The sequence below is a fragment of the Macaca thibetana genome, chromosome 2 (genome assembly GCF_024542745.1).
Source record: "Macaca thibetana thibetana isolate TM-01 chromosome 2, ASM2454274v1, whole genome shotgun sequence".
Lineage (NCBI taxonomy): Eukaryota > Metazoa > Chordata > Mammalia > Primates > Cercopithecidae > Macaca > Macaca thibetana.
Genome location: NC_065579.1, coordinates 2,964,034 through 2,977,934, shown reverse-complemented (window position 1 = coordinate 2,977,934; position 13,901 = coordinate 2,964,034). Strand labels below are relative to the sequence as shown.

The following is a 13,901-nucleotide window of genomic DNA, read 5'->3' as shown; positions in this document are numbered from 1 at the left end:
TGTGCTAAGTACTTTACATGTATTGTCTCACTTTAGTTGCATAGTAACCCCACGAAATAGACACTCTTATTTTCCCCATTTTGGAGAGAAGAAATGGAGGCACAGAAAGGTTGAAGAGCTTGTCCAAGGCCATACTGCTAGTAAATGAGAGAGCCAGACTCAAACCCAGCAGCAGCTCCAGGCTTTGTGTTCTTAATACCAGGCTATGCTGCCCCCCTAAATTACAATATTGTAACAGCTTAAATCAAAGTACATGCACGAAATAATGCAACAGAAGAAAAAGAGCCAACACTTGGTAGTACTTGGCTGAGATTTAAAGAGTATCTGCTCAACGGGGAACAAGCATGCCAGTGAGACAATGCAACACATGCAGAAATTAAGTCTAGATGGCAACGATGATGCACTATGATGCTGTCAATGACAGAACACCAGAAAGAATGGATCAATAATTGAACTCAGTAGAGCAATGCCACTCGTAAAGCATTATTCACCAGAAAGAATGGAACTACTGGTGGCGTACATTATACGCAAAGCCAACAAGCTAGTTTAACCTGTCCCTGGCATGATTTACAATGATACTATAGGTGGAACTTGCCCCACACGAAACTATGCAATCATTAACCTAGACTTGGAGCAACCCCTCCACCACCCCCATTAGTCCTTCAATGCCACTACCTTCAATAACAACCATTTCCTCCTCTCAGCCTCTCTTCTCTATGCTAACTCCCCATAGTTTCTAAAATAAAAATAATAGTTAATAGATTAACAATTTGAGCTAGGCATGGTGGCTTATGCCTGTAATCCCAGCCAAGGCAGGCAGATCACCTGAAGTTAGGAGTTCAAGGTCAGCCTGGCCAATATGGTGAAACCCTGTCTCTACTAAAAATACCAAAAAATTAGCCAGGCGTGGTAGCATGCTCCCGTAATCCCAGCTACTCAGGAGGCTAAGGCCGAAGAATTGCTTCAGCCTGGAAGGTGGAGGCTGCAGTGAGCCGAGATCACACCACTGCACTCCAGCCTGGGTGACACAGCAAGACTCCATTTCAAAAAAAAATTTTTTTTAATTTAAAAAAAAAAAGAATTTGGGAGAGGTACAGAAACCAGAGAAATATAAAAGTAACTATGGACCCTCAGTGGGAGGGAAAATAGGTGATATTTTTTAAGCTGTCAGGTTTCCATGTGTCCTTAGTAGCCCTTTGGGTAAGACAGACTCTAGAATGGGCTTATAGTTCTTAGTACTGAATGTCAATACTTCAATAACTTGTTTTAGATTTGAATCTTTTGGTTTGAAGATTCTAGCAGTGTGCCCTACCCCAAGTGAATAATACAAAGGAAAAAAGAATTCACTCATAACAGCAAAATAATCAGCAAAAACACTGTCAGTGGATTCTATCTGTTTAGGTATTTTAAACTCTGAGGTGTCCCACCACAGTGTTTCATATGATTTACATGCAGTTCTACCTTATTACATTACTCTTATTTCATGTATATTATATGTAACAATATATGTATTATTTTTGTATATATAAGTAATAAGATACCCTTCTTATACCACTCTGTGATTCTTCAAAAGGCCTTGCCCCTCTACATACTCTCTCATACATCTTCCATAACATCAAAACTATATTTTCTGTTTTCTACCTTAAGAGTTTAAAATTTTGTTTCAAAGAGTACTTGAAAATAAATGTAAAGCCTCAGGGTAAAAAAAAATAAAATAAAAGAGTAATAAAAAGCCAGACATGTAATTTTTAAGTGGAAAACGAAGGAAGGCATTTTCAAATATCCTTATCCAAAATTAAAACATTAATTTTTGCAAAGACTTGCCTGGAGGCTAGCTAGCATTCCTCAGAACATCTCCCAGTGGCGTGTGCTCCCCCGGCACAGACCCTGAGGTGCAGGGTGCACAAGAAGAGCACTGAACTGATCATACAGACAGAGGGGGCCGGGTGCGGTGGCTCATGCCCGTAATCCCAGAACTTTGGGAGGCCAAAGCGGGCAGATTGCCTGAGTGCAGGAGTTTGAGACCAGCCTGGGCAACACAGTGAAATCCCATCTCTACTAAAATACAAAAAATTAGCCGGGCATAGCAGAATGAGCCTATAGTCCCAGCTACTAGGGAGGCTGAGGCAGGAGAAGTGCTTGAACCTGGGAGGTGGAGGTTGCAGTGAGCTGAGATCGTGCCACTGCACTCCAGCCGGGGTGACAAAGCAAGATTCTGTCCCCAAAAAAAAAAGAAAAGGGGTTCTAACCCTGGTCGTGCCTCTTCTACTCTGTGATTTGAAGCAAGTCCCCGTCACTTCCTCGGGCTTTGCTATCCTCATCTATAAAATGGGAATAATAACACTTGTCCTACCTACACTACAAGATTATTGTAAAAATTAAAAAGATACTACATATTACAGGGCTTTAAAAATTATAGAGTACTATACAAAAATAACTTCTCTCTAAACATCTAAAATTCTGATGTAATTTGTTTACATATAGAACTAATGCTGTTTTATATAGTTTCTAGACTATTTATATGATATAAAGATGTGTGTTTCATGGTTTCAGAACATTTGAAAACCTTCAGCTTCATGTATTTAATATCCTTGCTACTCAAAGTGTGGCCCATGGGCCAGCAGTCTGGGCGTCACCTGGAGTCCGGTTACAAACACAGAATCTCAGGTATCTCCAGCTACTGAGGCAGAATCTGTTTTTTCACAAGATGAGATCCCCAAGGGATACCTATGCAAAGTTTAGGCTTGAGAAGCACTACGTTACACAGCAATGCCATTTATAATAATCATTAAACTAGAAAATTATTTCCAGAAAAGGTATTTCAAATATATACATCTGATTTATCTCCAGAAATTTAAAGAGAAACATTTTAATGAGCAGCGGCTTCAGAAGTACATCTAAACAAATGGATCAGAAGCTGTCTTCTCATTCTACTACTTCTGCCTACTATATAGCAAACAACGTTTCTTGGACAGACTCCAAAAAAATCATCAATAATATAGATGGAGGAAATCAATGTACATTTATCCTTCCACAAAATATGACCATACCGATTACTAAGTATATTTTAAGCATTTCTGGCATTAGCTTAAAAATTGAATTAATATTTTAAACTGTATTTATATTTGAACGTGGTCACACCCAAATTTATACAATGGTCAGGTTATATATGAAATCCATTCAGCAACAAAAAAGAAAGATGTTTTTGGTAGAAAATACAGAAAAGGCTTCCCCTTTTTTTTTTTTTTTTTTTTTTTTTGAGACGGAGTTTCACTCTTGTTGCCCAGGCTGGAGTGCAATGGCGCGATCTCAGCTCACAGCAACCTCCGCTTCCTCAGTTCAAGCGATTCTCCTGCCTCAGCCTCCCAAGTAGCTGGGATTACAGGCATGCACCACCATGCCCGGCTAATTTTGTATTTTTTTAGTAGAGACAGGGTTTCTCCATGTTGGTCAGGCTGGTCTCGAACTCCCAACCTCAGGTGATCCGCCCGCCTCGACCTCCCAAAGTGCTGGGATTACAGGCATGAGCCACCACGCCCGGCCCCAGAAAAAGCTTCTAACAACATAAAGGATGTTTAATGAGCTTTGAAGTCAGACATGGATTCAAATTCCTGCTCTGGCACTTAGATTAGACTTTATACACAAGCTACTTAGTGTCTCTAGTCTTAACTTTCCTCATGTGTAAATCTGGGATAATAATAGCATTTACCCTCATAGAGATAAAAAGCTACCAGGCCGGGTGTGACGGCTCACGCCTGTAATCCCAGCATTTTGGGGGGCCGAGGCGGGTGGATCACCTGAGGTAAGGAGTTTGAGACCAGCCTGGCCAACATGTTGAAACCCCGTCTCTACTAAAAACACAAAAAATTAGCTGGGCATGGTGGTGCACGCCTGTAATCCCAGCTACTTGGGAGGCTGAGGCAGGAGAATCGTTTGAACCCAGGAGACAGGTTACAGTGAGCTGAGACCATGCCACTGCACTCCAGCCTGAGCAAGAGTGAGACTCTGTCTCCAAAAAATAAAAAAGGTACCTACTATTGTAGGTACTAATAGTTATTTACGGCAAACAAGAATCGATGTTTTAAAAAGCTAACCATGTAAAATTTACCTTATCAAGTTTTAGTTCCAATTCTGCCACATCACCTTCTACTTCTTCCAAAGCTGCCCTAGAAAAATTAAATATAAAATAAGTTATTTCATTTGTTCAAATGTATACTTTACTCTTGAAAAGTAACTCTAAATGAAAAGATAGATATGAATGCTTAAAAATTACACTTCACATGAAGTAATAATTACCTTGGAATTTAGTATAAATACTTCATCATCATGCAATACAACAGATAACACAATTATTGTTTAGGACAACGACAGAACACATTACGCTAATTTATACTCAAAGCATTAGTATTATTCCAATTAATAACACTAGATACAGCTATTTAGCATGCACTTTTTAAATAAATGAGAAATTTTAAAAGTTGAAGCGTACAAAGAATCAGATTTCTTGATAACAAAACACATGCAACCAAACTGCAAGGCATTGTCAGCAACCAAAAAGAAGAGCTTTTACTTTTAGAAATAGCTCAGAAAAATATCACCCTGTTTTGTTCCCAAAGTATTTTTTTAATCAGCACCTAACACTAATTTTAGTCTCTCTTCTTCTCCTAGCAATATAATTTTAATACAGAAAAATTAGCGAAGGTTAGATTATGAAAAATGCAGAAACTAAATAAGCCAAACACTTTATTGACAAAAGAGAGTACAATTATAATGCCAGTTAGCACTTCATATCACACTACAAGACAACATTTCAAAACTGGAAATCTGTCTGAAACAAAATAGTAGCAACTAAGTTTTTAGGGATGAAAACATTTTACACTCAAGAGTATGTATAACAAAATGTAATTCATCTACTTTAAGTCATTTAGGCCATTTTCATATATCTACTTGATAAACTAGCAATTCTCAAAGAGGTATTTTAAGACTTAACTACATTTTTTTAAAGTTGGATAGTAATGGGGATTTACACTGAGTAAGATATTCTCAGGAGACAGAGATAGAATAAAAACTATTTCCGGAACAAGCGTGGTGGCTCACACCTGTAATCCCAGCACTTTGGGAGGCTGAGGGGAAGGACTGCTTGGGCCCAGGAGTTAGAGACCAGCCTGAGACACACAGGAAGACCCTGTCTCTACAAAAAATAAAAAGATCAGCCAACCGTGGTGGCTCATGCCTGTAGTCCCAGCTACTCAGGAGGCTGAGTGGGAGGATCATTTGAGCCTGGGAGGTTGAGGCTTCAGTGCACTCCAGCCTAGGTGCCCCTGTCTCAAAATAAAACAAAAAACTCTATTTCCAGAACTCCCACTTCACCTCTGTGACACCTCTGAAATTCACCTTATCAGGCTTGTGATTCTGCTTCCCCATCGGGTAACATTTATTTTTAAGAAGTTTTAAAATCTCTAAAATAAGAAAATAACCACGAATTATTCAGTAAAGAAATGCCTATGATAAAATGAGATGCGCTAGCATACGATTGGGGAGAATGAAAGGTGCCGCACTCTCTAGCACAGAAACAGAAATACTTCTTCCTGACTAAAAACTTCTCATTCGCTTCAGCAAAGTTTTTCAAACTATGCACTGTCCCCTGAACCTAGAAAACATTTTTCATCCACATCAGTCCTCAGTCCCTTTACCTACTCATCATCTAAAACTTAATTTACACAAGAGAACAAATGTATGTGTATGAGGATATTCACTGTAACGGGTTAGAAACCTAGATGTGCAGCAATAGGAAATAATGTAAATAAATTACGATATATCCATACCATTATGTGAGGCAGAAGATTTTAAATGAGGTTGATCTATACTAATATGGAAATATGCACAGGATAGAGTATTATATGGGGGGAAAAAAGCAAGCTACAAAATTATATGCATAGCATAAGCTCAATTTGGGAGCATATTTATCAGTCTGCAAACTACAACTCTGAAGAATGGGAATTCGACAGCAGAAAGGATAAATAAGGATTTGCACTTTTTACTAAATTCTGGATTGTTTATTTTCAAGAACTATGCATTTTTAAGGAACTTTTAAAGCTAATAAAGGGGAAAAAGAAGTCCAAACACCACCTCCCCAATACATGGTCCTTTTGCAACCCCTCAGCCACTCAAGCTGAATGCCATACCCTCCTGTACCCCTCCAGCACCTCACACACATTCCATCACTGTGCACCTCGCTCACCAGTCTCAGTTCCCCATATCAGTACAGACACACAAACAAAATGTTGAGCCAAGGGAGAAACTCACTAAGTACTCTAATTGTCAGATACCCTCTTCATTTACATTTTAATCTTTATTTATCTTTACTCAATCTTCCATTTCTTTCAAGCAAATTAGTTTTCTACTAAACAAATGGGTTGGTAGAAACTTTTTGTAACTTCTCCAATCTTATTTCACTGTGCAATTCTACTAATTCACTTTTGTGAAACAACACATTTAAAGAAAGGTAAGAGGCAAGGCAATGTGGCTCACGCCTGTAATCCCAGCACTTCGGGAGGCCCAGCCAGGCAGATCACTTGAGGTCAGGAGTTCTAGACCAGCCTGGCCAACAGAGTGAAACCCAGTCTCTACAAAAAATACAAAAAGTAGTGTCAGGCCAGGAGTTTGATACCAGCCTGGACAACAAAGCAAGATCCAGTCTCTCAAAAAATTAAAAATAAAAAATGTCAGCTAGGTTTGGTAGTGTGTGCCTGTAATCCCAGCTACTGGGGATTCTGAGGCAGGAGGATTGCTTGAGCCCAGGAGTTTCAAGTTACAGTGAGCTATGACTGCACCACTGCGTTCCTGCCTGGGCCACAGGGCAAGACCCCATCTCGTTTAAAAAACAAACAAACTAAAAAACAGGGAGTGTAAAGACTAAATGAGTACTATTCATATCATCAATCACAGTACATGACACAAGGAACAAAATCAATTCACAGATTCTTCCTCTCCTTTAGCTTACCACTGAGATGACTTCTATTCATTAATGAGATAGAACCATTCTGGGACATATGTTTAATAAACTAATAAGTGAAATAAAAGAATTTACACAACAATCTTTCAAATATTAAATGATAGATATTATTTCTCTGCAATCCTCCTAAATTCTTTTTTTTTTTTTTTTTTTTGAGACGGAGTCTCGCTCTGTGGCCCAGGCTGGAGTGCGGTGGCTGGATCTCGGCTCACTGCAAGCTCCGCCTCCCGGGTTCCCGCCATTCTCCTGCCTCAGCCTCCCGAGTAGCTGGGACTATAGGCGCCCGCCACCTCGCCTGGCTAGTTTTTTGTATTTTTTAGTAGAGACGGGGTTTCACCGGGTTAGCCAGGATGGTCTCGATCTCCTGACCTCGTGATCCACCCATCTCGGCCTCCCAAAGTGCTGGGATTACAGGCTTGAGCCACCGGGACCGGCCCCAAATTCTTACTAAGCATATAACTTTTATAAAAATGCAAGCTAATAAAGAGGCCAAAATTATAGACCCCTACCCTCCATAGCTTAAAATTTAATCTAAAAAAACCAAGTTATACACACATTAACAATGAAATAAAATATATGATTGAGCAGCAAAACAGAAAATAAGAAATAAAGGAGACAGATGTTAAGAGAAAGGGAAGAAAAGAGAAGACAATGAACAGTCACAAGGGTCAGCAAACAATTACCCAACAGCCAAGTTTGACCCATAACCTGTTTTTACAAAGTCCGTAAGCTAAAAATGGTTTTTACATTTTTAAGTGGCTGAACAATATTTTTAAAAAATAATATTTTGTGATGCATGAAAATTATATTAAACTCAAATTTCTGTTCCTCTAAAGTTTTAAGGAAGCAGAGATAAGTTAATTCACTTCCGTACTCTCTATGGCAGTTTTCACGCCATAATGGCATAGTTGAGTAGTTGCAAGAGAGACCATATGGCCTACAAAGCATAAAATAGTTACTATCTGGCCCTTTACAGAAAAAGTTTACTGACTATTATGAATGTCAAATATAAGAACATGAATGAAAATCTTTTCTCATATATGAAATACATAAAAGAAAATAAAATTTGGACTTAGCTTTAGCTGTCTGTACTCTAAGAAGCTGAATAAGCCCAGAATTCCGAAAAACAGATACCTTATTTGTAATAACAGTATCTTCATTCTTTTATCTATTCATGCATCATAGTTTGTTATTGTCAACTGAGAAAATAGTTACCTCAAAACATAAAACTAGAAAAGAAGCCGGGGGCGGTGGCTCATGCCGGTAATCCCAGCACTTTGGGAGGCTGAAGTAGGTGGATCACGTAAGGTCAGGAGTTCAAGACCAGCCCAGCCAACATGGTGAAACCCCGTCTCTAATGAAAACACGAAAATTAGCCAGGCGTGCTGGCGGGCACCTGTAATCCCAGCTACTAGGGAGGCTGAGGCAGGAGAATCGCTTGAACCCAGGAGGCAGAGGTTGCGGTAAGCTGAGATCACGCCATTGCACTCCAGCCTGGACCATAAGAGCAAAACTCCATCTCAAAAAAAAAAAAAAAAAACAAATAAGAAAACTAGAAGAGAAAAAAATCCAATAGCAAGTTTAACACCAAGACATGGCTATGAAATGAATGAGGCTCAAAAATAGAACTCTCTCCACTCAGATAACTGTATATCCTTGTTGTAGCAATAAACTTTTTAAGCTACTGTTTATAAAAGAGTATACATTAAAATAACTAAATAGTATGTGTAATATGAGCATTACATTTTCTTTATAAAATTATTTGAAAGAAAAAATAACTATGGGCAGAGCACAGTGGCTCACGCCTGTAATCCCATCACTTTGGGAGGCTGAGGCGGGCAGATCACCTGAGGTCAGGAGTTCAATACCAGCCTGGCCAACACAGCGAAACCCTGTCTCTACTAAAAATACAAAAATTAGGCAGGCATGGTGGCGCATGCCTGTGATCCCAACTACTTGGGAAGCTGAGGCAGGAGAACTGCTTGAACCCAGGAGGCAGAGGTTGCAGTGAGCCAAGATCGCGTCACTGCACTCCAGCCTGGGAGACAGAGTGAGATTGTGTCTCAAAAAAGAAAAAGAAAAGGAAGAAGTAGTATGCTAAAAAATTCTTTTTCCCATCCATTTAAAATCCTTAAAAACTAACAACAACCAAAGAAAAAAAAACCCTTCACTCCAACTTGGCAATAGCTTTAAAATGAAATTAATAATTTAAAATTAGGTCACATGGTGATGCAATCTAAATTGCCAATAGCAGGATATTCAGGATCATTAATAGGCACATAAATATCCTCAAACATTAAAGGTAGATTTCAGGCTCTAAGTCATAACTACCTAATAAAAAATCATCAAATAGAAATAGATATTCAAAACGTGCAGATTTTGAAACTGTTGTATTCCTTTGTTTTATATAACACATGTATTTCTAAAAGTTGCATGTGAATTGAATAACCGTTTAGAGACTCAGGAGAGGTGCCTGTATGTATGTGTCCATCACAGTACCTATCATCCCAAGCCAGCTTCGTCTTTCAGCTCAACAGCCTTACGCACCTTGGGCAATGCTGGACTATTCTTTGCAAGGAAAGGACAACAGCTGCACCAAGGAAGGCCCACTGGCCCAGGGGTAATCCTGGGATTTGGTAAGTGGTTAAAAAAAGAGTCACGAAAAGGCCCTATACCAATGAGATTACTCCCTCTGTTTTGGACCAAAACAACACAGCACACACTCTAGAAACCTGCTTTTTAATAGAAATCCCCCACTAAATACTTTTATAATGTGAATGGCCACCCCGTACTAGTTTGGTTAGGTTCTGGGTCCTTTATGCTGGGACTCTACAACATCTTTATGTTGAGAGGCAGTAGAATAAAGTTTTAAAAAAATAAAAAGAAAACTTCTGGTGTTTGAATCCCTACTCTACTTTGTACTAGCTGTGTAATGATGAACAAGTTCTTTGTGTTTCAATTTCTTCTTTAAAACACAGATAAACAACAGTCTCTCCCACAGAGACATATGACAAATGTTAATATACATGTGAAAACACTAAGTAGTCAGTGAATGTCCGCTATGGTTATTTATATAGTGTTAAAGAAAATATACAATCTCTTTTTGTTTTCATGTTACGGGGCCACATGAGAAGAAAGCAGTAATAAGATCATCACATACTTCCAAATTGAATTTGAAATAGTGTGAAAAAGGGGCAAAAGACAGTTAAAACAGGCCTAAGATCAGCAATTAAAACAGCAAATCTAATTTCCTTTAAGGGAAAACACTTCTAGGAGTGCAAAAGGCTTTTACTGGAAGAAAGATAAAAACACTTCAGTACTGCTGTCCCTTTCCAAAGATCACATGTCAAATACAGACTGGAGTCTTCTTCTAACTTCCTAACTTCAGTCTAGGCTAGAGGACTACATATGTATGATACATACGATGATGATATATTTTAAAATCCACTTGGTTTCTAGGGTTATCAAGGTAGATTCTATCCAGCTCCTTTAAGAGCCTAAAAAACAGGGGAGAACCAATACAGAATCAGTAAGAAGGAAGGTTATAGTTCTAAATTTATATTTATACTTAATCTTAGCCAAAGGGCCAAGAAGCAACTGTGTATTTGTTATATAATAATAACCTTTTATAAACGTCTCTGCTGGCCGGGTGTGGTGTGGTGGCTTACAGCTGAAATCCCAGCACTTTGGAAGGCCCAGGCAGGTAGATCACGGGAGGTCAGGAGTTTGAGGGCAGCCTGATCAACATGGTGAAACTCCCATCTCTACTAAAAATACAAAATTAGCCAGGCGTAGTGGCGTACGCCTGTAACCCCAGCTACTCGGGAGGCTGAGGCAAAAGAATCGCTTGAACCCGGGAGGCAGAGGTTGCAGTGAGCCAAAATCGTGCCATTGCACTCCAGCCTGGGCAACAAGAGTGAAACTCCATCTCTAAATAAATAAAGAAAATAGGCCGGGCGCGGTGGCTCAAGCCTGTAATCCCAGCACTTTGGGAGGCCGAGACGGGCGGATCACGAGGTCAGGAGATCGAGAGACGATCCCGGCTAACACGGTGAAACCCCGTCTCTACTAAAAAAAAAAATACAAAAAAATAGCCGGGCGAGGTGGCGGGCGCCTGTAGTCCCAGCTACTCGGGAGGCTGAGGCAGGAGAATGGCGTAAACCCGGGAGGCGGAGCTTGCAGTGAGCTGAGATCCGGCCACTGCACTCCAGCCTGGGTGACAGAGCAAGACTCCGTCTCAAAAAAAAAAAAAAAGAAAATAAATGTCTCTGCCTTCATTGTTTTCAGAAGTTTCAATGGATGAAATTAAAAGGCCTTTCTTCTCTATTTATTATCTTAGAAATGTTGTAACTGCTCCTATGTGCTCAAATTGGTCTACTAAGCAAACCTAGCAAAATCCATGAGAAATTCAATCCTGTAATAGGAAAGGGAGTAGTGGAAAAACAAACTAGAAACGAAAACCAACATTTTAGTCTGTCAACTAATATGAGTCCCTGAAAAAATCATTTAACCACACCAGACCTCAGTTCTCTCACTCTGGAACATCTTTAATATCACTTCAAGACCTAACATTCTATTATTCGGGATTAAGTATTCAAAGGAAAGCTATTGGGTTGGTGCAAAAGTAATTGCGGTTTTTGCCATTACTTTTGCACCAATCTAATAGAACCTGGATTTGTTTCTCTTCTAAGTAAGATTTCCTCCAGGTGGCCCTTGCTTGTGCTCTCAACAGAGTTAAGGGGGGAAGAAAATGTTTAAGCCATAAAAAAAAAAAGCCTCACCAGATTTTATATTAACAAGTTTCATCCATCTTCTCAAAAGTCTCCTCTGCATACTTCTTAAAAGACAAGGAGTACGAATATAGATGAAAATAGTGGGATTTTTCAAGTTTTTTGTTTGGCTTAACATTTTGGAGGAAAACAGATGTATTTTATTTTTTGTAGAGACAGGATCTCACTATGTCGACCAGTCTTGTTGAGCAGTCTGGTCTCAAACCTCCTGGCCTGCAGCAATCCTCCCGTCCCAGCCTCCCAAAGTACTAGGATTACAGGTGTGAGCCACCACACTTGGCCAGAAAAAAAATTTTGTTTTCCATCCACATTTGTATTTTTCTTAGCAAGCTCCATTATATTTCTGTTTTACGGATTGTAAACATTACTCTGCCACTTCCCAGTGATGGAGGGGGGAGGGGAAAAACTTTTTTTTAAAAAAGGAGCTTAAAAAAAAAAATCTATAACCCTTTTGCCCTCAAATTTTCCCCTGTCAATACATAGTATCCAAAATAAAACCATCAGGGAGCCAGGGAGGTGTATAATTGAAAAAGCAACCAAATCACAGCACAAGGTTGAGATGCAAATGGTATGGCCCTGGTGAATGAATATCACACTCTTAAGTCATAACTCAGATATCAATAACCCCTTTAAATCCCAGCTCATGATTAAAAAAAAAAAAAAGGCCGGGCGCGGTGGCTCACGCCTGTAATCCCAGCACTTTGGGAGGCCGAGGCGGGCGGATCACAAGGTCAGGAGATCGAGACCACGGTGAAACCCCGTCTCTACTAAAAATACAAAAAATTAGCCGGGCGCGGTGGCGGGCGCGCCTGTAGTCCCAGCTACTCAGGAGGCTGAGGCAGGAGAATGGCGTAAACCCAGGAGGCGGAGCTTGCAGTGAGCCGAGATCGCGCCACTGCACTCCAGCCTGGGCGACAGAGCGAGACTCCGTCTCAAAAAACAAAACAAAAAAAAAAAAAAAAAAAAAAAAAAAAAGGAAGAACTTAAAATATTATCCAGATAATAGCGCCGGGTGCAACGGCTCACGCCTGTAATCCCAGCACTTTGGGAGGCCGAGGTGGGAGGATCACCTGAGGTTGGGAGTTCAAGACAGCCTGACCAACATGATGAAACCCTGTGTCTACTAAAAATACAAAATTAGTCGGGTATGGTGGTGCATGCCTGTAATCCCAGCTACTTGGAGGGCTGAGGCAGGAGAATCGCTTGAACCTGGGAGTCGAAGGTTGCGGTGAGCTGAGATTGCACCATTGCACTCCAGCCTAGGCAACAAGAGTGAAACTCCATCTCAAAAAAAAAGAAAAAAAAAAAAAAAAAAAAAAAAATATATATATATATATATATATATGTGTGTTCCAGATAATCATCCTACATAGAGAATTTGAGGTGGCAGGAGAGGTCTATAGAATCTTCTGTTCCTGGGGCTTCAGCTTCTCATATTAACAGGTAGATGATTTCAATAGTCACTTCCAAATTTGCTCTGCATAAAGATAGTAGCTATATACAGTCATTTTTAACATGTGCAGTGGCAAATATTCATTATTTACAGAATACTAATCTAAGGAAATACTAGTAATGTTTTAAGTGTGATCAGATATTAAGTTATTCTTTTTCCCTGAAAAAAACAAAAAAATCCGTTCTAGTTTAGAAAGCTCTATTTCTATTTCACCCTCCCCCTTTAACAGCCTGCGTTTCTTGTTCAAGGAGTTAGCAGACCCAAGTAGGCGAAATGGCACTATAATTACAATGCCAGTTAACATCATTCTACTATGCCATAAGAAAAAGGTGGCAGAAGAAGGCCTGGCCATTTATCATGTTGGGATCAATAAATTATTGGTGACAAATGGCTAAGAGTCGCTTCCAGTTTTCACCACACAGGGTGTAAAACTAGAATGAAGGCACTGGTCATCTAAAGAGGGGTAAGGTTACGTTAATGAGAAAAATGAGCATTACGGGGAGAAAGTCTTAAAAAAAAAACTTTTTTTAAAGTTAACTTTCTACAAAATCATTCCATTTCCAAGAATTCTTACCATTGTAGTAGGCTTCAACATGACAGGAAAATTAGCTTATCATTGCTTAAAGGGTTAAAATCAGATTTT

The 13,901-nt window shown here is 39.6% G+C and overlaps 1 protein-coding gene across 10 annotated transcripts in view; it reads right to left on the bottom strand.

The window, feature by feature from the left end:
* Positions 1–13,901, bottom strand: part of ACAP2 (ArfGAP with coiled-coil, ankyrin repeat and PH domains 2) — a 179,449-nt gene that overhangs the window by 115,686 nt on the left and 49,862 nt on the right. For 8 of the 10 annotated variants that reach the window (XR_007723273.1, XM_050779140.1, XM_050779143.1 and 5 more), the window contains exon 2: positions 4,109–4,166. The exons of 1 other annotated variant lie outside the window; for it this stretch is intronic. Coding sequence is in view for 5 of the 9 variants with exons in the window: in XM_050779140.1 (XP_050635097.1) it covers positions 4,109–4,166 (58 nt within the window). In the remaining 4 variants the exon portion in view is untranslated. Of the gene's footprint in view, positions 1–4,108; positions 4,167–8,230; positions 8,714–13,901 lie in introns of those variants that run through there. One more of the 10 variants, XM_050779147.1, reaches the window with a different exon arrangement.